General features: G+C 49.2%; 1 protein-coding gene across 1 annotated transcript in view; it reads left to right on the top strand.

Moving 5' to 3' along the window:
- The window catches only part of cchcr1 (coiled-coil alpha-helical rod protein 1), a 40,592-nt gene extending 19,327 nt beyond the window's left edge, over positions 1-21,265 (top strand). The window contains exons 9-17 of the mRNA XM_080182035.1: positions 2,828-2,934; positions 4,006-4,118; positions 7,196-7,274; positions 7,597-7,721; positions 11,420-11,608; positions 13,316-13,417; positions 15,453-15,604; positions 18,606-18,759; positions 20,883-21,265. Coding sequence (XP_080038161.1) covers positions 2,828-2,934; positions 4,006-4,118; positions 7,196-7,274; positions 7,597-7,721; positions 11,420-11,608; positions 13,316-13,417; positions 15,453-15,604; positions 18,606-18,759; positions 20,883-20,983 — 1,122 coding nt within the window. The 3' untranslated portion in view covers positions 20,984-21,265. The remainder of the gene's footprint in view (positions 1-2,827; positions 2,935-4,005; positions 4,119-7,195; positions 7,275-7,596; positions 7,722-11,419; positions 11,609-13,315; positions 13,418-15,452; positions 15,605-18,605; positions 18,760-20,882) is intronic.
- Positions 21,266-22,866: the final 1,601 nt, after the last annotated feature.

Raw genomic sequence — 22,866 nt, 5'->3', positions numbered from 1 at the left:
ATCCTCATAAGGCATGCCTCCCAATCCAGGCAACATCCTTGTAAATCTCCTCTGCACCCTCTCAATAGCTTCCACATCCTTCCTGTAGTGAGGCGACCAGAACTGCGCACCGTACTCCAAGTGGTGTCTGACAAGCGTCTTATAAAGTTGCAGCATTACCTCCCGACTCCTAAACTCAGTCCCTCAATTAATGAAGGCCAGTACACCATACGCCTTCTCAACCACATCCTCTACCTGCGAAGCCGATTTAAGAGTCCTATGGACCCAGACCCCAAGGTCCTTCTGATCCTCAACACTGCGAAAAGTCTTACCCTTGATATTATACTCCTCCATCCCATTTGACCTGCCAAAATGGACCACTATACATTTATCCGTGTTGAAGTCCACCTGCCACTTCTCCGCCCAGTCTTGCATCCTATCTATGTCACGCTGCAACTTCTGACATCCCTCCAGACTATCCACAACACCACCAACCTTCGTGTCGTCAGCAGACTTACTAACCCATCCCTCCACTTCCTCATCCAGATCATTTATGAAAATTACAAACAGCAAGGGTCCTAGAACAGATCCCTTGGGGCACTCCACTGGTGACCGACCTCCATGCAGAAAAAGACCCATCTACAACCACTCTCTCTTTCATCTATCAAATTCTGGTCTGGCCCTTCTAGTGTTGCACTGTCGCTGTATTTCAAGCGAGACATCAAATCCTGGCCCCATTTGCCCTCCAGGGCAAGATCTGGTGCCAGTATTTAGGAACAGAGAAGTTCTAGTGTCTCACTAAGTATCTATCCCTCACTGAAAACACACTGTCACACAGGGAGAAATTTCTTCACTCACAGGGGTTGTGAATCTTTGGAATTCTCTACCCCAGAGGGCTGTGGATTCTCCATCGTTGAATGAATTTAAGGCTGTGATAGGTAGATTTTGGGTTTCTCAGGAAATGGGAAGCAGGCAGGAAAGTGGAGTTGAAACCCAGAATCATCCATGATCATAGTGGAGCATGCTAAAGGGGCTCCTGATTCCTGTGCTGCCGGTTTTCTGTTTGTGAGTGCCTGCTTTGTGTAGATTGACCTGTGTGGTCCTTGCTTTAGAGCAGTGATGGCACTTCCGCTGTTAAGTAATTAATTTTATAGCATTTTGGGGTGTCTGGAAGTTGTCGCTGTATTAGTTGCACGCCTTTCTTTATCATAATGGAAAAATGTTCTTTCTCAACATGGCTCCCTTATTTAGTTTCCAGTGATTAAGCCTCAGGCTGGAAATTCCAAGATGTTCTGTGAAATTAGCCTGGACTCTTAAGTTTTACATTTGATTTTGGCACCAAGGTGAGCATAAGATGTTTTATTCCAGGTATGGTTCAAGTGACCCACTAGGAAGATTTTATCAAACAATATTTATTTAAGAACACAGTTAGAATATAGCAAAATTAGCATAACTTTTACCTACCAGAAGACTTAAACATGATAGAGTATAACTCCTAACAGCTAGCTACCTCTAGTTGTTCCAATGTAAAGCAATATCCCATAGACATACACCCTTCTTCAGAATCAGCAAGTATGCTCATGTGATGCTGGATTTTCAGCTTTACGACTCCTCTGGACAGAATCCAAGCCAGCAGGATGTAACCTCCAAACAGCAAAACCTCAGATAGGCAACCCCAGTCTCTGGCAGCTTCCAACACAGCAACACTTCTCAGAATCACAGAATACTGCAGTGCAGAAGAAACTTTCTGGCCCATTGCACCGACACATGAAAGGCCCTGACCTGGCCAACTAATCCCACTTGCCAACACTTAGCCCATATGTTATGATGTGCCAGGTATTCATTCAGATACTTGTTAAAGGATGTGAGGCATCCTGCCTCCACCACCCTCCCAGGCAAGGCATTCCAGACCCTCACCACCCTCTGGGTAAAAAAGATTTTCCTCAAGTTCCACCCCCCAAACCTTTTAACTTGTGTCCCCTCATAACTGACCGTTCAGCCGAGGGGAACAGCTGCTCCCTACCCACCCTGTCCCTGCCCCTCATAATCTTGTACGCAATCAGGTCGCCCATCAAACTTCTCTGCTCCAACCAAAATAACCCAAACCTATCAACTTTTCCTTATAACTTAAATGTTCCATCCCAGGCAGCATCCTGGTGACTCTCCTCTGCACCCCCTCCAGAGCGTTCACATTTCTATAATGTGGAGTACTGTGCTGAACACAGTACTCCAGCTGTAGCCTCACCAAAGTTTTATCCACTACACCATGGCCTCTCTGCTTTTATAATTTATATCCCGATTGATAAAGGCAAGTGTGCCATATTCTTTTTTTATCACCCTACTAACCTGCCTTTCCGCCTTCAGAGATCTATGTAGAAACACGCCAAGGTCCCTTTGTTTTTTTGGAACTTCTTAAACAGCAAGAACTCCAGAGAAGGAAAGAAACACTGCTGTTCGTCTCAGCTTCCAAGCTCCCTCTGAGAAACAAAACTTAAAAAAACTGGAATGCTTTGTGAAAAATAGCTGCCCCCAGTCATAGCACCTGAATCATGTTTCGCTCAGCAATCCCAGGGGAATGTTAAAACCACTGAACATTGCATTAGTTCAGATTCAAATCAACATGATGTTAATTGTATTGCTTCAGTAACAATAATGGACACTGGCTGCAGACAACACGGCACCGACAAAACATCCTGCAGAGAAACATGATTAAAATACATTTCCTAAAGGCAGTATTGTCACAAGTGTGTGCGAGGCACACAATTATTACGTTGTTCTCAGTCCTTCTCTCTCTCTCTCTCTCTCTCTCTCACCTTCTCTCTTTGATCTATTCTATTCCCCTTTTCAGACTCTCCGGGAGGATTTGGCCAGCGCTCAAAATGAAGCAGTGAGGATTCGGGGGAAGGCTGACCAAGCTGAGAATACTCTGCGCAGCCTCAAGGAGGTGGTTAGCAGGTACGAGGAGTGCTGATGGTGCTAAATATCTCAGTGGAAGATTGATTTGCTGACCCGCAAGTCATTACTCTGATGCAGAATATTGTATCTCACTCTCCCCCCTCCCCTGGCCAACACCATACCTCTGGAAAGGTTAGAGCTTTGATTGGGATGAACTCCTCACCAATACTCCTGCCTCATTCCATCTCATAGAATCATGGAAACCCTATGGTGCAGAAAGAGGCCATTTGGCCCAGCGAGTCTGCACTGACCACAATCCCACCCAGGCTCTATCTCCGCAACCCCACGTATTTGCCTTTTTAATCCCCTGACACTAAGGGGCAATTTAGCATGGCCAATCGCCCTAATCTGCACATCTTTGGACACTAAGGGGCAATTTAGCATGGTCAGTCCACCATAACCTGCACACTTTTGGACACTTGAGGGGCAATATAACATGGCCAGTCCACCCTAACCTGCTCATCTTTGGACACTAAGGGGCAACTTAGCATGGCCAATCCCCCCTAACCTGCACATCTTTGGATGTCTATATCCTCTCTCTACAATATCACCAGATTTCACTCATGTCTAAGCTTTTCCATTAGCTGAAACCCCCGCCATGCCTTTGTTGCCCCGAGATTTGCCTATCTCAATCCTCTCCTGGCTAGCTACCTACATTCAACCCTCCAGAAACCTGAGACCATCCAGAGCTTACATTGCAGCTGCATAAAATCTTAGTTAGGCTGCATTTGGAGTATTTTGTGCCATTCTGGTTGCCACCAGAAGGATGTGGATGCTTTGGAGAGAGTGCAGAGAAGGTTCACCAGGATAATACCTGGTCTGGAGGGTTTTAGGTATGGGGAGAGGGTGGATAAACTCGGATTATTTTTGCTGGAAAGGAGGAGGCTGAGGGAAGACCTGATAAAAGTCTGCAAAATGATGAGAGGCACAGACAGTCAGAGGCTTTTCCCCAGGTGGAAGGGTTGATACAAGACCAGTATCGTTGGAATCTGGGATTGTTAAATGTGGATGGTTCACTGGGTCCACTTGCACCATCGATTCAAACACACTTCCTCTCATTCCCTTCCTTAGTTTCTCCCAGAGATTCTTGGACCAGGAGGCAGAACTGAGGAAGGCCTTGTGCCGTCTGGTGAGCCTGGCACAGAGGGTGAGCTTTGCCAACAAGCGGATCGATACTATTCATGGTGAGCGACCTTTATCAGTCAAGTTAGATCCCAGTCGCCTGAATTTCCCATTACTCAGGCTCCGTGAACATGTGGTGTGTCGGGAGGCTTTTTTAATGTGTGTAACTTTGTCCTCCTCTGAGAACTATCCCCCCGGCACTTTCCATTATGGATCGTTGGGCAGCAGTGATGAGCAAGATGGGTGACAATGGGGTGGCTGCCCTTGAGGATCTGGAGAGGCTAAAGAAATGGTTTACCAGGATGTTGCCTGGTTTAGAGGGTATTAGCTATGGGAAGAGTTTGGACAAAGTTGGTTTGTTTTCACTTGAATGACAGATGCGACCTTATAGAAGTTTAAAAAATGATGGGAGGCATGGAGAGAATGGAGAGTCGGAGTCCTTTTCCCAGGATCGAAATATCAAATTACTAGGGGACAGAGGTTTAAGGTGAAAGGGGAAAAGTTTAAAGGAGATGTGAGAAGCAAGTGTTTTAGACACAGGGTGGTAACTGCCTGGAATGCATTGCCGGAGAGTATGGTAGAAGCAGATACAACAGCAACGTTTAAGAGACATCTTGACAGATACAGGAATAGGCAGCCAATTGGATACGAAACTGGCTCGGTCACAGAAGACAGAGGGTAGCTATGGAAGGGTGCGTTTCTGAATGGAGGGCTGTGACAAGTAGTGTTCCTCAGGGATCAATGCTGGGACCTTTGCTGTTTGTGATATATATAAATGATTTGGAGGAAAATGTAATGGTTTGACTAATAAATTTGCGGATGACACAAAGGTTGGTGGATTTGCGGATAGCGATGAGGACCATCAGAGGATACAGCAGGATATCGATCAGTTGGACACTTGGGCAGAGATGGCAGATGGAGTTTAATCTGGACAAATGTGAAGTAATGCATTTTGGAAGGTCTAATACAAATGAGAAATATACAGTTAATGGCAGAATCCTTAAGAGTATTGATAGACAAAGGGATCTGGGTGTACAGGTACACAGGTCACTGAAAGTGGCAATGCAGGTGGAGAAAGTAGACAAGAAGGCATACGGCATGCTTGCCTTCATCAGCCGGGGTATTGAGTTTAAAAATTGGCAAGTCATGTTGACGCTTTATAGAACTTTGGTTCGGCTGCACTTGGAATATAGTGTTCAATTCTAGTCGCCACACTATCAGAAGGATGTGGAGGCTTTGGAGAGGGTTACAGAAAAGATTTACCAGGATGTTGCCTGGCATGGACGGTATTAGCTATGTGAAAACTTGGTTTTTTTCGTCACTGGAATGCTGGAGGTTGAGGGGCGACCTGATAGAAGTCTACAAGATTATGAGGGTTATGGACAGAGTGGACAGTCAGAAGTTTTTTCCCAGGGTGGAAGAGTCAATTACACGGGGGGGCACGGGTTTAAGGTGCGAGGGGCAAGGTTTAAAGGAGATGTACGAGGCAAGCTTTTTTACACAGAGGGTGGTGGGTGTGTGGAACTTGGTGCCGGGGGACGTAATGGAAGTGGATACGATAGTGAGTTTTAAGATGTATCTTGACAAATACATGAATAGGATGGGAACAGAGGGATATGGTCTCCGGAAGGGTATGGGGTTTTAGTTCAGTCGGGCAGCATGGTCGGTGCAGGCTTGATGGGCCAAAGGGCCTGTTCCTGTGCTGTACTGTTCTTTGACCGTAGAATCTTTGCTGCCAGCACTTCCATCTGGAATCAAAGCCTGGGACGTCCTTGCCTGTAATATTCAGTAAGAACTCTCACCACACCAGGTTAAAGTCCAGCGGTTTATCTGGTATCATGAGCTTTCGGAGTGTTGCCCCTTCGTCACGGGAGTGAAGAATTGAGTTCACAAACAGGACACAAACTCAATTACAAGATAATGGTTGGAATGCGAGTCTTAACAGGTAATCAAGTCTTTACAGATGCAGACAATGCAAGTGGAGAGAGGTTTACGTACAGGTTAAAGATATGAGAATTATCTCAAGCCAGGATAGTTAGTGAGATTTTGCAAGCCCAGGCAAGTCATGGGGGTTACAGATGGTGTGACGTGAACCCAAGATCCCGGTTGAGGCCATCCTCGTGTGTGCAGAACTTGGCTATCAGTTTCTGCTCAGCGATTCTGTCGTGTGTCGTGAAGGTCGCTTTGGAGAACGCTTACCCAAAAACCAAAGGCTGAATGCCCATGACCGATGAAGTGTTCCCCAACAGGAAGAGAACGGTCCTGCCTGGTGATTGTCGAGCAGTGTTCGTTCATCTGTTGTCGTAGTGTCTGCATGGTCTCCCCAATGTACCATACCTCGGGACATCATTTCCTGCAGCGTATCAGGTAGACAACGTTGGCTGAGTTACAAGAATATGTACCGTGTACCCAGTGGATGGTGTTCTCACATGAAATGATAGCATCCGTGTCGATGATCCGGCATGTCTTGTAGAGGTTACTGTAGCAGGATTGTGTGGTCACGATTCTGAAGGCTGGGTAGTTTGCTGCGAACATGCCTTGAGACAATTCTCACGTCTTTAACCTGTGCTTAACCCTCTCTTGCATTGTCTGCACCTGTAAAGACTTGATTACCTGTTAAGACTCGCATTCCAAACATTATCTTGTAATCGAGTTTGTGTCTGTATATGTCCTGTTTGTGAATCCTCCATTCCTCTGATGAAGGAGCAGCGCTCTGAAAGCTGTTGAATTTTAACTTGGTGTTGTGAGATTTCAGACTGTGCTTACCCCAGTCCAACTCCACATTATGCTCACTGGTTAGACCCACAGATGTGGATATGCCAGCGTTGGACTGGGGTAAACACAGTAAAAAGTCTGACAACACCAGGTTGTCAGACTTGTGAAAGCTTGTGAGTTTACTATCAAATAAATCGGTTGAACTAAAACCTGGTGTTGTCAGACTTTTTACTGGTTAGACCCACAGAGCCAGCACCTCGTGTTCTTGTTACTGAAAGACACTGAGATCCTCTGTCCAGATGTTCAGAGCAGCACAGGTTGGTATCTGTACCAAAAACAGAACGTTCGGGTGAACGGGACCATACGGGGGAGGTGGAACGCCTGCGATAGGGGGTGGCTACAGTTTGTGTCTCTCTTTGTGCAGGGTTAGTCGCTCGGAAGGACGCACTAGTGAAGCTGAAATTGCAGGAGGAGAGTGGAGCGGCAGTGCCTGATATCGGCAGGTCAGTATTGTCCCTGCGCTGCGCTCCCTTTAGGGTGCCCTCTGCTTCCTCCATAGATGCAACCTTTTCCGTAGCTTTTTCCTTCCTCGCTGGCTGGGGTCGCGCGTACCGCGGAGGGTGGGGGTCGCGCGTACCGCGGAGGGTGGGGGTCGCGCGTACCGCGGAGGGTGGGGGTCGCGCGTACCGCGGAGGGTGGGGGTCGCGCGTACCGCGGAGGGTGGGGGTCGCGCGTACCGCGGAGGGTGGGGGTCGCGCGTACCGCGGAGGGTGGGGGTCGAATCCTGCAGCCGCTCTCATTGGTTCTCACACGCTGCTCCCACAGACGCTCCTACGAGGATCTGGAGAAGGAACTCGAGCTACTGAACGGAGAACGGGACCAACTGGCTGCAGAGCTGAAGCGGAACTCACAGCTAATCGAGAAGAAGGTCGCTGAGGCCAGGCTGAAATGTAGGTACATTACCATCCTCCTGAGGGAGACCCACACGATGGCCCCCACCGCTGAGTCAGATAACCAGAAATCCTGGTCACATTGTGTGAACATGTGCCGTTATCACGGGCATCGATTATAAAGACACAAATTAAACCACATTAAGTTGTTGCTTGTATCCTCCAAGTACCGAAGATTAAGGGGGTGATCTAAAATGTTATGAAATCCACTGATCTTTTGTGTCTCTGAGAGTGTGGTGCAGACGGGTTCACTGGAGGGAAAAGGAAGAGAGGGTTACGAGAAGAAAGTGGGGCACTTTGTTCCTTCATAGAGCCAGCACAGACACAATGGACCAAATGGCCTTAGAGTCACAGAGATCTACAGCACTGAAAAGGCCCTTTGGCCCATCACGTGTGTGCTAGTCAAAAACAACCACCTAACTATTGTTCGCGCGAATGGGCGAAACGACCACTACAGACTCAGGGTGAAGTTCAATAACGGCACAACTTTATTTTCTTTTACATTGACGGAGAAGCGCAGTCAGGACATACAATTGGACTGTCCCGAAAGCGCTCTGTCTGTCCCTCGCAGCAGGCTATAGTTATACCTGAACTCTAGTGCAGTATGTGATTCAAATGCTAATACTTTATTTACAGTATTTGACCTTAGCCATCCCGTCTCGATGTTTCCAAGTGTTGAGGAAATTGTTTTAAGTGTGTGTTAATTGTTTTGTCTGACTGGTTATTTAATAGTCTAGAATCTCTGGGGTTTGAACCATAGGTGTGTCATTGATCTCAAAAGAGCTTTTGAGGGGCCAGGAATGTTTCTTTAACTATGCTAATTTTAGGTGTCTCCATGGGTTGTTTGACTGTTTTAGAAGTGCTGATTTTGATGGGGTGGAAATTTAGTTCCTGTAGGTGCCATCCTGTCCAGCTTGTCTCATTTGCATTCTAAAAGCATGCTCTTGCCTATTGATTGGTGTCTGTTACTTTGTGAATTTTAGTGGAGGGGCTCTGAGTGTAACTTTAGTTTGCTTCCATTTTGTGTGCCCAACTTCATAAAATTTGTTGTCCGATAATACTATTCTAATCCCATTTCCCAGCAGTTAACCTATAGCCTGGTGTGCGTTAGTATCGCAAGTGTCCATCTAAATATTCAATGTGCCGAGGGTCTCTGTCTTTATCACCTTCTCAGGCAGTGAGTTCCAGACTCCCACTGCCCTCTGGGTGAAGAAGCTTCTTCTCACATCCCCTCCTACCTTCAATCTATGCCCCCTGGTCATTGACACCTCAACGAAGGGGAAACATTTCTTCCTGTCAATCTATGTCCCTCATAATCTTATACACCTCAGTCACATCCCCATTCAAGCCTCCTCTGCTTCAGTCTATCCAATCTCTCTTCATAGATGAAATGCTCCATCCCAGGCAGCATCCTGGCGCATCTCCTCTGCACCCTCTCCAGCGCTATCACATCCTTCCTGTAGTGTGCTGACCAGAACTGCACACGGTGCTCCAGCTGTGGCGAGGGAATAGCCTAGTCGTATCATCGCCAGACTATTAATCCAGAAAGTCAGCAAATGTTCTGGGGACCCGTCACGGCAGATGGTGGAATTTAAATTCAATTAAAAAAATGTATCAGAAATTAAGAATCTACTAATGACCATGAAACCATTGTCGATTGACGGAAAATCCCATCTGTCCTTTAGGGAAAGAAATCTGCTGTCCTAAACCAACTTCTCAACTAAACATAAACGTGTGTGTGATTAATGGAGGGGTTTGTGATCATGCAAACCTTTCATAGAGCCCCTGGTTACACATAAAAAGGGAGGAAGCTGGAAACAGATGGGCTGAAAGGGAAGCAGGCAGAGAGGGATCGAGTTTCACAGAGGAGGGCCGAACGGATATACCTCAGCACTCATTGATGTATTGACATGTCCTCAAGGACCAGTGACTGCCATCTGGTTACTAGGCTGTTATCCGATCTCGCTCCGATCCTGTACTGGAGAAAATTGCAAGATCCGGTTTCCTTGCCCTTTTCTGTGCCCAGTTTATGAACCCAGCTCGATCCTGCCCCTCACCATTGAGCATTGCTAAATGGCCTAATTCTGCTCCTGTATCTTCTGGCCTTATCTGGACTCAGACGTGAAGAGTAGGCATATTGGGGCAGGTTGAGGAGTGATGCACATATCCTTTCTTTAGGAGGCAAGGGGAGATGATCCAGTCCTAAAAGCACCACCACCCCCCCCCACGAGCTATCTGTGTCCGTTCAACTCCTGCCTCTGGCACATTCACCAATTTTAATTGCTGTTGTACTGGTTGCTGTTGTACTCCCTCCCACACTCCAGAGATGTGCAGGTTAGATGGATTGGCCATGCTAAGTTACCCCTCAAGATGCCTCTCCCCTTCAAGATGCTTCTTAAAGTCTTCTTTTGTGGTTGCCTGTCCTAGTGTATTCTTTGATGCCTCCCCCCGTGAACCTCCTTGTGACATTTTCCTACATTATGTGGCACAGTGGTTAACACTGCTGCCTCACAGCGCCAGGGACCCGGGTTCCATTCCCGGTGACACAGTGGGTTAACACTGCTGCCTCACAGCGCCAGGGACCCAGGTTCCATTCCCGGTGACACAGTGGGTTAGCGCTGCTGCCTCACAGCGCCAGGGACCCGGGTTCCATTCCCGGTGACACAGTGGGTTAGCACTGCTGCCTCACAGCGCCAGGGACCCGGGTTCCACTCCCGGTGACACAGTGGGTTAGCACTGCAGCCTCACAGCGCCAGGGACCCGGGTTCCATTCCCGGTGACACAGTGGGTTAGCACTGCTGCCTCACAGCGCCAGGGACCCGGGTTCCACTCCCGGTGACACAGTGGGTTAGCACTGCAGCCTCACAGCGCCAGGGACCCGGGTTCCATTCCCGGTGACACAGTGGGTTAGCGCTGCTGCCTCACAGCGCCAGGGACCCGGGTTCCATTCCCGGTGACACAGTGGGTTAGCACTGCTGCCTCACAGCGCCAGGGACCCAGGTTCCATTCCAGGTGACACAGTGGGTTAGCACTGCTGCCTCACAGCGCCAGGGACCCAGGTTCCATTCCAGGTGACACAGTGGGTTAGCACTGCTGCCTCACAGCGCCAGGGACCTGGGTTCCATTCCCGGTGACACAGTGGGTTAGCACTGCTGTCTCACAGCACCAGGGACCCGGGTTCCATTCCTGGTGACACAGTGGGTTAGCGCTGCTGTCTCACAGCACCAGGGACCCGGGTTCCATTCCTGGTGACACAGTGGGTTAGCACTGCTGCCTCACAGCACCAGGGACCCGGGTTCCATTCCCGGTGACACAGTGGGTTAGCACTGCTGCCTCACAGCGCCAGGGACCCAGGTTCCATTCCCGGTGACACAGTGGTCAGCACTGCTGCCTCACAGCGCCAGGGACCCCGGTTCCATTCCTGGCTTGGGTCACTGTCTGTGTGGACTTTGCACATTCTCCCTGTGTCTGCGTGGGTTTCCTCCAGGCGCTCCGGTTTCCTCCCACAGTCTGAAAGACGTGCTGGTTAGGGTGCATTAGCCGTGCTAAATTCTCCCTCTGTGTATCCGAACAGACGCTGGAGTGTGGTAACTAAGGGATTTTCACAGTAACTTCATTGCAGTGTTAATGTAAGCCTACGTATGACACTAATAAATAAACTAAAGGTGCTACATTTGCAATTATTGTTTCTCTTTCAGTTGACACTGATTTGAAGGATCGGCTGCTGGTGGTGGCTCAGTTGGAGGAAGCCTTGGAGGCGAAATCCCAGGGTGAGCAGAGACTGGCTGAGGAACTGACAGAGACCCGGAAACAGCTGACGGACAGTCAGGAGGCTGCAGAGAGCCTGAGGCTCGAACTGTGCCGACAGCAGGAGAAATATGAACAAGGCAAGTTTCCCTTTGGCCTGTGTATTGTCAGGAGCAATGTTGTGTGGGTAACGGCACAGCTCCATTATAGAGCTTCCATTTCCCCCAGCGCTGGGTCAAATTCAGCTGCCCATGTCTAGGTGGCAGCGGGCATGGGTTTGGAAGATGCTGCCTAAGGAGCCTTGGTGAGTTGCTGCGGTGCATCTTGTAGATGGTACACACGGCTGTCACTGTGTGTCAGTGGTGGAGGGAGTGAGTGTTTGTGGATGGGGTAGCAATCGAGCGGGGCTGCTTTGTCCTGGATGGTGTCGAGCTTCTCAAGTGTTGTTGGGAGCTGCACCCATCCAGGGCAAGTGGGGAGTATTCCATCACACTCCTGACTTGGGTCTTGTAGATGGTGGACAGGCTTTAGGAAGTCAGGAGGTGAGTTTCTCTCCGCAGGATTCCCAGCCTCTGACCTGCTCTGTAGCCACTATATTGATATGGCTGGGTTCAGTTCAGCTTCTGGTCAATGATAACCCCCAGGATGTTGATAGTGGGGGGTTCAGCGATGGTAATACCATTGAATGTTAAGGGTGATGGTTAGATCTTTCTTGTTGTGAGAAAATCTTTACTCTCTTTAAATGTGGCTGGGGGATAAACCAGCTGCTGTGATTAAATTCAATTAAAAAAATTGGGAATATAAAGTTCTCAGTAATGGTGACTGTGAAACTAGTGACCTGAAATCCACCTGGTTCTTTAGGGAAGGAAATCTGCCGTCCTTACCCTGTCTGGCCTACACGTGACTCCAGAGCCACAGAAATGGGGGTGACTGCAGCGACTCTGACCTCCCATTGGCCTGGACACCAGACAGAGCTCCTCTTCAAATATTACTACAGAGTCTTGTGTGACCACCACAGGGACAGGACATCAGAACATATCGATGTTGTCCTGAATGCTGAGAGTAAATCAATGGATGGTGTTGTGGGTGTGATTCAGGGCAGGTGATTTTGTTATAGAATCCTACAGTGTAGATAGAGGCCATTCAGCCCATCGAGCCTGCACCGACAACAGCCCTGCATATTTACCCTGCTAATTCTGCTGATACTAGGGGGCAATTTAGTTTGGCCAAAAAGAGGCGTCATGATGGCACAGTGTTGAGCACTCTGCCTCACAGCATGGGTTCGATTCCTGGCTTGGGTCTCGCGTTGTGTAGAGTCTGCACATTCCCCCCATGTCTGCGTCGGTTTCCTCCGGGTACTCTAGTTTCCTCCCAAGTCCAAAATACGTGCATTGGCTAAATTCTTCCGCAGTGTACCCAAACAGGCACCAGGGATCTTCACAGTAACTAGGTTGCAGTATTAATGTAAGCCTACTTGTGACAGTAATAAATAAACTTATCAATTTAACCTACACATCTTTGGTCTGTGGGAGGAAACCGGAGCATCCGGAGGAAACCCATGCAGACATGGGGAGAATGTGCAAACTCCACACAGACAGTGACCCAAGCCGGGAATTGAACCCGGGTCCCTGAAGCTGAGAGGCAGCCATGCTAACCACTGTGCCACCCATTGTAACAGTGTGCTGCTTAAAGAACCCACATCGACACACACACCACTTCCTAGACTCGACCACTCCCTCCACCACCTCCTCCCACTCCTAGGGGATTAATTTGCTGTGGATTGTTGCTTCCTGTGGCTCACATGTTCAGAGCTTCCTTCATCGCACGGTCCCTGCCTCTTGTTACAGCTCTCGGTGAGAAGATGGCCGAGGCAGAGAAACGAATGGCAGAGCAACTGGCCGAAATGGAGAAACGGCTGAACGAGACCAGGAGGGAGCACACCAAGGCCGGTGAGTGGGGACAGGGTGGGATGTGGGTGAGGAGGAGAGTGAGACCTCACCCAGGCAGAGTCAGACAGCTCTGCTCTCTGGCTGCTTTTCTAACCCTGGTCCCACTGACCTGCATCGACTCCCAATCTGACAGTACATAGAATCCCTACAGCACAAAAGGAGGCCATTTGGCCCATCACATCTGCTCCGCCATTTAATCATGTCTGATATTTTTCTCATCCGCATTGTCTTGCCTTCTCCCCATAACCTTTGCTCCCCTCATTGATCAAGAACCCATCTATAAAGACATTCAATGACCTGGCCTCCACAGATTCACATCCTCTGGCTGAAATAATTCCTGCTCATTCCCCCTCCTCCTCCTCCTCCTGCGACTCAATGGCAATGTTTTGTCTGATAAAGCTCCCTGGAATGTTTCTCCATGTTAAAAACATTGAAGGTGAAAGTTATTAATGGTAAAATAATGTTGCCTATGCAGCAACAAACAGAGGGAGGCAGTAGTGTAGTGGTACGGTCACTGGACTAGTAATCCAGAGATTTAGGGGGATGCTGTGGGGACCCTGGTTCGAATCCCACCGTGGCAGATGGTAAAATTTGAATTCAATAAAAATCTGAAATGAAAAGTCATTGTCATAAAAACCCAGCTGGTTCACTGATGTGCTTTAATGTTGACTATTAAATGCCCTGGGAGATGAGTAATAAATCTGGCCCAGTCAGTGATACCCACATCCCACAGACAAATAAAACAAACAGGTTTGATATCGAATCAGATGTCAGATGCGTAAACTCTGAGTTAATCGGCTGCTAACCACCAAATTTAGCAGTTTTTTTTTTGAAAACCATTGTTTCCCAATAGCCAAACCTAACAAGCTTGAATTGGGTTGGGAGCACATTTATAACGCTACAACTTTCTCAGAAGACTAAGGAAATTCAGCATGTCCTCTACGACTCTCACCAACTTTTACAGATGCCCCATAGAAAGCATTCTTTCTGATTGTATCACAGCTCGGTCTGGGCTCCTGCTGTGCCCAAGACCGCACGGAACTACAAAAGGTTGTGAATGTAGCCCAATCCATCACACAAACCAGCCTCCCATCCATTGACTCTGTCTACACTTCCCACTGCCTCAGGAAAAGCAGCCAACATAATTATGGACCCCACGCAACCCGGACATTCTCTCTCCCACTGGGAAAAAGATGCAAAAGTCTGAGGACACGTGCCAACTGACTCAAGAACAGCTTCTTCCCTGCTGCAGTTGGACTTTTGAAATAGACCTACCTCACACTAAGTTGATCTTTTTCTACACCCTCGCTATGACTGTAACACTACATTCTGCACCCTCTCCTTTCCTTCTCTATGAACAGGATGTTTTGTCTGTATAGCATGAAAGAAAGAATACTTTTTACTGTCGGATAATAATAAAACAATTCAATTCCACTTAACTTGGTATATAGTAACCTCGCAAATAAAAGCAAAATACTGCGGGTGCTGGAAATAAATGCAGAAAACGTTGGATAAACTCAGCAGGTCTGACAGCATCTGTGGAGAAAAACAGAGTTAACACTTCAGATCGAACTGATCCTTCTACAGAACAGTTTCTCTTCCAACAGATTTGAGTTTATCCAGCATTTTCTGTTATTTATATCACATAGATTTTGTACAATAACCTCTACTCTCCTGCAGCCATCCACCCCCTCCTGAACTTCCCTCCAATCGCGTAGTACCCTCTGCCCGCCAGCTTCTCTTTTACCCTCGCGGCATCGCCTACCCTCCTGTCCTTGGGTGCTGTTCTCCATTTCCCTTTGATTCCCATCTGCCATCCTCTGCACCCCTTTAACCTCCTGAGCCTCCTTGCTAACTAAACCTCAGTGCTGCCCTCGTGGACCATGCAGCTACTTGGCAGGGTTGGCAGATGGGCCCAGGTGGGTAAGAAAGCAACGTCGAGGGAGACCGGTTTGTCAAACTGCCTGATTAGAATCAGTAATTCACCCGCTGCTGACAGTGCCGCTGTGTTGATGTTGTCTCGGTTTTTACCCAGTTGTCGCTCTCCGTCAGACAGACCGACAGGCTGCTCGTGACAAGGAGCGAATGCAAGCCTGTGGGAAGGTACAGGAGGAACAGCATCAGAGGGAGATCCAACGGCTCAGTAACAAGCTGCGGGAACTGGAGCGGGACAAGAATCTTCTCGTGGTAAGTGGCAAGTGTCATTTGAACCAGTGAGTTTCACAGCTAGCGGAACACCAGGCCCTCGCAGTCAGACAGATCGAGGGCAGTGTCATTGTCCAGTGAGTGATGAGAATGTGGAACTCACCGGGAGCGGTGGTGGTGACTCACATTCCAGCAGAATGATAAAAGTGATCTAAACTCCACACAGTGCAGTCTCACCAAGGCTGTCTCCAAACGCAGCAAGGCACCTTACTCCTCTACTCAATTCCCCTTGCAATGAAGGCCAATGTTGACATTTGCCGTCCTAATCACTTGGTTTTGGAAACGGGACTCGCGCAACAGCCCAGTAGTTTTTCTGTTATTGCTATTTTATCATCTAAACTGTCAGAAATGAACAGTGGGATGCTAGGAGAAGCAGGAGGACCTTGGGTTGCGTGTCCAAAGATCCCTGAAGGAAGCAGAACAGGTAGATAAGGTGGTTAAGAAGGTGTATGGGATACTTGCCTTTATTAGCTGAGACATTGAATATAAGAGCAGGGTGGTTATGACGGAGCTGTATAAAATGTTGGCCACAGCTACAGCACTGTGTGCTGTTCTGGTCTCCACACAATAGGAAGGATGTGATTGAACTGGAGGGGACGCAGAGGAGATTCACCAGGATGCTGCCTGGGCTGGAGTGTTTGAACCATGAAGAGAGACTGGTTAGACTGGGGTTGTTTACCTTGGAGCAGAGAAGGCTGAGGGGAGACCTAATTGAGATGTACAAAATGATGAGGGATGTAGATAGGGAAAAACTTTACCCCTTAGCAGAGGGGTCAGTAACCAGCGGGCACAGATTGAAGTGAGGGGCAAGAGATTTAGAGAGGATTTGAAGGAAAACTTTTTCACCCAGAGGATGGTGGGAATCTGGAACTCGCTGCCTGAAAGGCAGGAACATTTAAGAAGCATTCAGATGAGCTCTGGAAATGCCATTGCTATGGAGCGAGTGCTGGAAAATGGGATTAGAACAGATGGGGGCTTGATGCTAGCACAGACATGATGGGCCTTGCTTTAATAATCTGGGAGTGGGGGGAGGGGGTACCCAGTGAGGATTGTGTGTACGGGGCGAGGGGGACAGGTACCCAGTGAGGGTTGTGTGTAGGGTGCAGGGGGGTGGACAGGTACCCAGTGAGGATTGTGTGTACGGGGGGGGGGACAGGTACACAGTGAGGGTTGTGTGTACGGGGGGGGACAGGTACCCAGTGAGGGTTGTGTGTACGGGGGGGTGGGTGGGGACAGGTACCCAGTGAGGATTGTGTGTACGGGGGGGGGACAGGTACACAGTGAGGGTTGTGTGTACGGGGGGGGACAGGTACCCAGTGAGGGTTGTGTGTACGGGGGGGTGGGTGGGGACAGGTACCCAGTGAGGATTGTGTGTACGGGGAGGGGGGGGACAGGTACACAGTGAGGATTGTGTGTACGGGGGGGGGGGAGGGGGGGACACAGGTACCCAGTGAGGATTGTGTGTACGGGTGGGGGACAGGTACCCAGTGAGGATTGTGTGTACGGGGGGGGGGACAGGTACACAGTGAGGATTGTGTGTACAGGGAGGGGGGGGACAGGTACACAGTGAGGATTGTGTGTACAGGGAGGGGGGGGACAGGTACACAGTGAGGATTGTGTACACGGGGAGGGGGACAGGTACCCAGTGAGGATTGTGTGTGTACGGGGAGGGGGGACAGGTACCCAGTGAGGATTGTGTGTGTACGGGGAGGGGGGACAGGTACACAGTGAGGATTGTGTGTACGGCGGGGGGGACAGGTACACAGTGAGGATTGTGTGTACGGGGGGGGACAGGTACACAGTGAGGGTTGTGTGTGTACGGGGGGGGGACAGGTACACAGTGAGGATTGTGTGTACGGGGGGGGGACAGGTACACAGTGAGGATTGTGTGTACGGGGGGGGACAGGTACACAGTGAGGATTGTGTGTGTACGGGGGGGGGGACAGGTACACAGTGAGGGTTGTGTGTACGGGGGGGGACAGGTACACAGTGAGGGTTGTGTGTACGGGGGGGGGGGACCGGTACACAGTGAGGATTGTGTGTACGGGGGGGGGACAGGTACCCAGTGAGGATTGTGTGTACGGGGGGGGACAGGTACACAGTGAGGATTGTGTGTACGGGGGGGGACAGGTACACAGTGAGGGTTGTGTGTACGGGGGGGGGGGGGACAGGTACACAGTGAGGATTGTGTGTACGGGGGGGGGACAGGTACACAGTGAGGGTTGTGTGTACGGAGGGGGGGGGGGACAGGTACACAGTGAGGATTGTGTGTATGGCGGGGGGGGACAGGTACACAGTGAGGATTGTGTGTACAGGGGGGGGACAGGTACACAGTGAGGGTTGTGTGTACGGGGGGGGGGGGGGACAGGTACACAGTGAGGATTGTGTGTACGGGGAGGGGGTGGTGGAGGGGGGACAGGTACACAGTGAGGATTGTGTGTACGGGGGGGGGACAGGTACAGAGTGAGGATTGTGTGTACGGGGGGGGACAGGTACACAGTGAGGGTTGTGTGTACGGGGGGGGGGGACAGGTACACAGTGAGGGTTGTGTGTACGGGGGTGGAGGACAGGTACACAGTGAGGATTGTGTGTACGGGGAGGGGGTGGTGGAGGGGGGACAGGTACACAGTGAGGATTGTGTGTACGGGGGGGGGACAGGTACAGAGTGAGGATTGTGTGTACGGGGGGGGGGGGGGGACAGGTACAGAGTGAGGATTGTGTGTACGGGGGGGGGGACAGGTACACAGTGAGGGTTGTGTGTACGGGGGGGGGGACAGGTACACAGTGAGGATTGTGTGTACGGGGAGGGGGTGGTGGAGGGGGGACAGGTACAGAGTGAGGATTGTGTGTACGGGGAGGGGGACAGGTACACAGTGAGGATTGTGTGTACGGGGGGGGGACAGGTACACAGTGAGGGTTGTGTGTACGGTGGGGGGGGACAGGTACAGAGTGAGGATTGTGCTTGTTTTTCCCTCTTTTCCAGAGCACACTGAGACAGGAAGGGCTGCTCAGCCAGTACAAGAAACGCCGAGCTGTGCCAATCCGCTCCACAGTCGCCCTGCGTGAGGAAGAGGAGCTGGCCCGGCCCTTACCCCACACCCAGGCTTCAAAGGCTGCAGGCCCGGCCTACACTAAAGGTAACTGCCCGGGGCGGACATTTGCTGAAATACAAGAGTTTTTAAAAAAAAGAGAAATAATACATTGTAAACACACAGTTATCCCATCACCAGTAACACTAAATAGCTTACTGGTCTTATCGCTGTCCATAGGTTCTTGCTGTCCTGCTTCCCTACAGGGGAGACGATGACCTAGTGGTATTATAGCTAGACTATTCATCCAGAAACACAGCTAATGTTCTGGGGACCTGGGTTCGAGTCCCACCATGGCAGAGGGTGGAATTTAAATTCAATTTTTAAAAAAATCTGGAATTAATCTACTGATGAAACCATTGTCGATTGTCAGAAAACCCCATCAGGTTCACTGATGTCCTTTAGGGACGGAAATCTGCTGTCCTTACCCTGGTCTGGCCTACATGTGGGTGACTCTATCTGTCCCTCTAAAATGACTGAGTGAGACACTCCATTGAAAGGGCAATTAGGGATGGGCAACAAAAGCTGGCCCAGCCCAGTGTCACCCACATTCCAACAATAAATAGAGTTGGTGTTTTACCCATCACCCCGTCCTCTACCTTTCCCCACAAGAGCAAAAAAATCCTTTGCAAAAAAAAAAATCTGCATTTCCCTGCCATGATAGAGGGAGGCTTTACACACCCACCTGGCAATGGTGATGAGGAACTACCTGCACAGGGTGTCACTGGGTGCAAAGCTATGCCATCTGCTGTAGAGACTCCTACACTTGCAGGGCCCACTCACAGTCCTAGTGATGGACAATCTCAAGCAGCCTCCAGTGTATGTTACTGTCAGGTGAGAAGCTGGGTTAATGCGATCTAAATTAGTGAGCAGGCTAGATCCTACAAAAAGGGAGGAATGCGATTACCTCGCATCTGTGACCTCACTCTTGCAATTCATATAGTTCCACAGCACAGAAAGAGGCCCTTGAGGCCCTTCAGCCCATCATGCATTTGCTGGCCATTAAACACTTCCTAACCCCATTATCCAGCATTCGCTCCACAGCAGTGTACACTGTGGCATTTCCAGTGCTCATCTAAATGCTCCTTAAATGTTGTGAGATTCCCGTCTCGACCATCCTTTCAGGCAGAGAGTTCCAGATTCCCAACACCCTCTGAGTGAAAAAGTTTCTCCTCAAATCCCCTCAAAATCTCCTCTGTCCCTGACCTCAAATCTATGCCCCCTTATTATCGACCACTCTACTAAGTTTCTTCCCACTAATCTTTGTGGGGCAGGCTCAAAGGGCTAGATGGCCTACTCCTGCTCCTATTTCTTACGTAATCTTAAACCGGGGATCTCAGATCCGAGGTTAGGAATACTGCGGCGAGTAACTCATCTCCTGACTTCCCAAAGCCTGTCCACCATCTACAAGGCACAAGTCAGGAGTGTGATGGAACACTCTCCGCTTGCCCTGGATGGGTGCAGCTCCAACAACACTCGAGAACCTCAACACCATCCAGGACAAAAAACAGCCCCAATTGATTGGCACCTCATCTACAAACATCCACCCCCTCCGTCACCGATGCACAGTGACAGCCGTGTGTACCATCTACAAGATGCACTGCAGTAACTCAACAAGGCTCCTTAGGCAGCACCTTACAAATCCCTGACCACTTCCATCTAGAAGGACAAGGGCAGCAGATACTTACGAACACCACCACCTGTAAGTTTCCATTCAAGCTGCTCACCGTCCTGGCTTGGAAACACATCGCCATTCCTTCGCAGTCGTTGGGTTAAAATCCTGGAATTCCCTTCCTAACTGCACTGTGGGTCAACCCACAGCACATGGGCTGCAGCGATTCAAGGCGGCAGCTCACAACCACCTTCTCAAGGGCAACAAATGCTGACAAGTCAGCAACACCCATGGCCCCACGAATGAATTAAAAAAAAAAGGTTGACTCAAACTCCCATTTTGAAGACCAACAGGGGAGTTCTCCCTGATGTCCTGGTCAATATTTCTCCATCAGTGTCTAATTGTTATCACGTTACTGTTTGCACTGGTTTCTACGTAGCAACAAGTGATTGCGATGTAGTAACAAGCGCACATCCAGGGAAGCACTGCAGAGGCTGCAGATCGCCCTGAGCTTGTAACAGGAGGCTACATAAATGCAAAATTCTTCTTTCTCTTCCAGGCTCCCTGGCCAAGGTTCTGGATGAGCTGCAGGTCCTGAGTGCAGCTGTGATTGGGGACCAGGAGGAGGGAGACACAAATGGGGGAGAGGAGAGTGAGTGAAGGGGGAAATGACAGCATGGATCAGTCTACATCCTCACAGACCACCGCTGTCCTCAGCTGCCAGGAACAAAGGCTCCCAAGATAGACACTACTTCAGTCTTTCAACAGGTGAAGGATAAGAGTCAACAATGCTCATCCCTGTAACAGACTCTGAGACATTGTTCCTCTCTGTCACATTACCCTCCCAAATCTGCACCAGTCTGTAGATCTCGTCCCCAGATACTCCTGCAGTCTGTTACTGAGGGAACAAGAGCTGCTTTACAGCCACCCAGCATCGCAGTTATTTCTCTCTTTCACATCTTACCTCAGCTCCTGAAGCTACTGACTCCTCACCACAGTTCCTCTCAAAAGCGACCGTCCTTTGTAGGTGAGTCCAGCCAGCAGATCGCAGCAAGCTATTCAACTGCGACGTACAGCACAGCAGCACCCGCCCGCACTGTGAAGCACAAAGCTGTTTCCTTGCAGAATCCCCGGATGAGCAGCCAATATCCCTCCCCTCAATAGGACAGAGGGCACTGAAGCTATTGGAGGATGCCCTTAAAGAACAGGCCAATGATCAAACAGGAAACCAGGAAGCAAACCTCTAACCTGTGATCTCTGTATCTCCCTCTCTGCATTATCAATACTGGTAAATCCTTGAACTAAAATCACTTTACCCCTTCAGTTCCTTGCCACCTCACCTGCATTACAATCGACCGAACTGTCAGCAAACTGCTTTACTAACACATTCCAAAGAATCCCTGCAGTGCAGAAAGAGTCAGCACCAACTCTCCAAAAAAAAAATCCCACCCAGGCCCTCCCCCCACCCCCTCACATCCTGTAATCCTGCACATCTCGACACTAAGAGGCAATTGGAGTGTGGAAGGAACCAGAACACCCAGAGGAAACCCAACGCACATATGGAGAGAACTGTAAACTCCATCAGTCACCCAAGGCCTCCTGTTTTAGGAAGTACAAAAAGTATCAGGGAACAAACTCCACCATTTATAACCGAAGTGTGTTCTAATCTTCCTGCAGTGTGGTTTAACTGAACTGTTTGATAATAGTGCCTCAACAGTGCCTCCCAGCAGAAATTGTCAAATTATCCCACTGTACCTTATTGAATTTTTGTAAACTTTACAGAGTTTATATTTATTTATTCAGCCAAAATAAATGTTTTGTATTAATAAAAGGAATAAACGACTTATTTTTAAATGCTCTTTCACCTATCGGATAGGGGACAGCTTTAAGCTAAATGAGTTTACTGTTTCTGATAAACTTATCGGCAAGGGCAGCGCACACACAAACTCAGATACAGAACAAGGAGAACATGGCAGAAATCAAACAATGCTTCACAGAATCCCTACAGTGCAAGAGACCGTTCAGCCCATCGAGTCTGCACTGATACTCTGACACAGTATCCTATCCAGGTTCTATCCCTGTAACCCCACACATTTCCCACGGCCAATCCACCTAACCTGCACATCTTTGGGCAGGGAGGAAACCCATGTAGACACAGAGAGAACGTGCAAACTCCACACACACAAGTGAACCGAGGGCAGATTTGAACCTAGGTCTTTGATGCTGTGAGGCAGCAGTGCTAACACTGTGCTACTAGTACATACAAGCATTGCTCAAAATCAGGACATACACTTCCATTACCACAGCTGAAGCCAACCCCTCAAGAGTGCTCTGTAATTCAATGGCTGGTCTATCTTGATGCCATTTTTCCCACACTTATCTCCCCACTTCCCTCGATGTCTTTAATATCTAAAACACAAGCCTTCACAGTTCTTGGGACAGAAAATTCTAAAGATTCACTATCCTCGGTGAAGAGATTCCTCTTTTTTATTTATTAGTCACAAGGAAGGCTTACATTAACACTGCAATGAAGTCACTGTGAA

The sequence above is a fragment of the Carcharhinus amblyrhynchos genome, unplaced genomic scaffold (genome assembly GCF_965287045.1).
Source record: "Carcharhinus amblyrhynchos unplaced genomic scaffold, sCarAmb.v2.hapA scaffold_45, whole genome shotgun sequence".
Lineage (NCBI taxonomy): Eukaryota > Metazoa > Chordata > Chondrichthyes > Carcharhiniformes > Carcharhinidae > Carcharhinus > Carcharhinus amblyrhynchos.
This window is presented reverse-complemented; position numbering and strand designations above follow the sequence as displayed.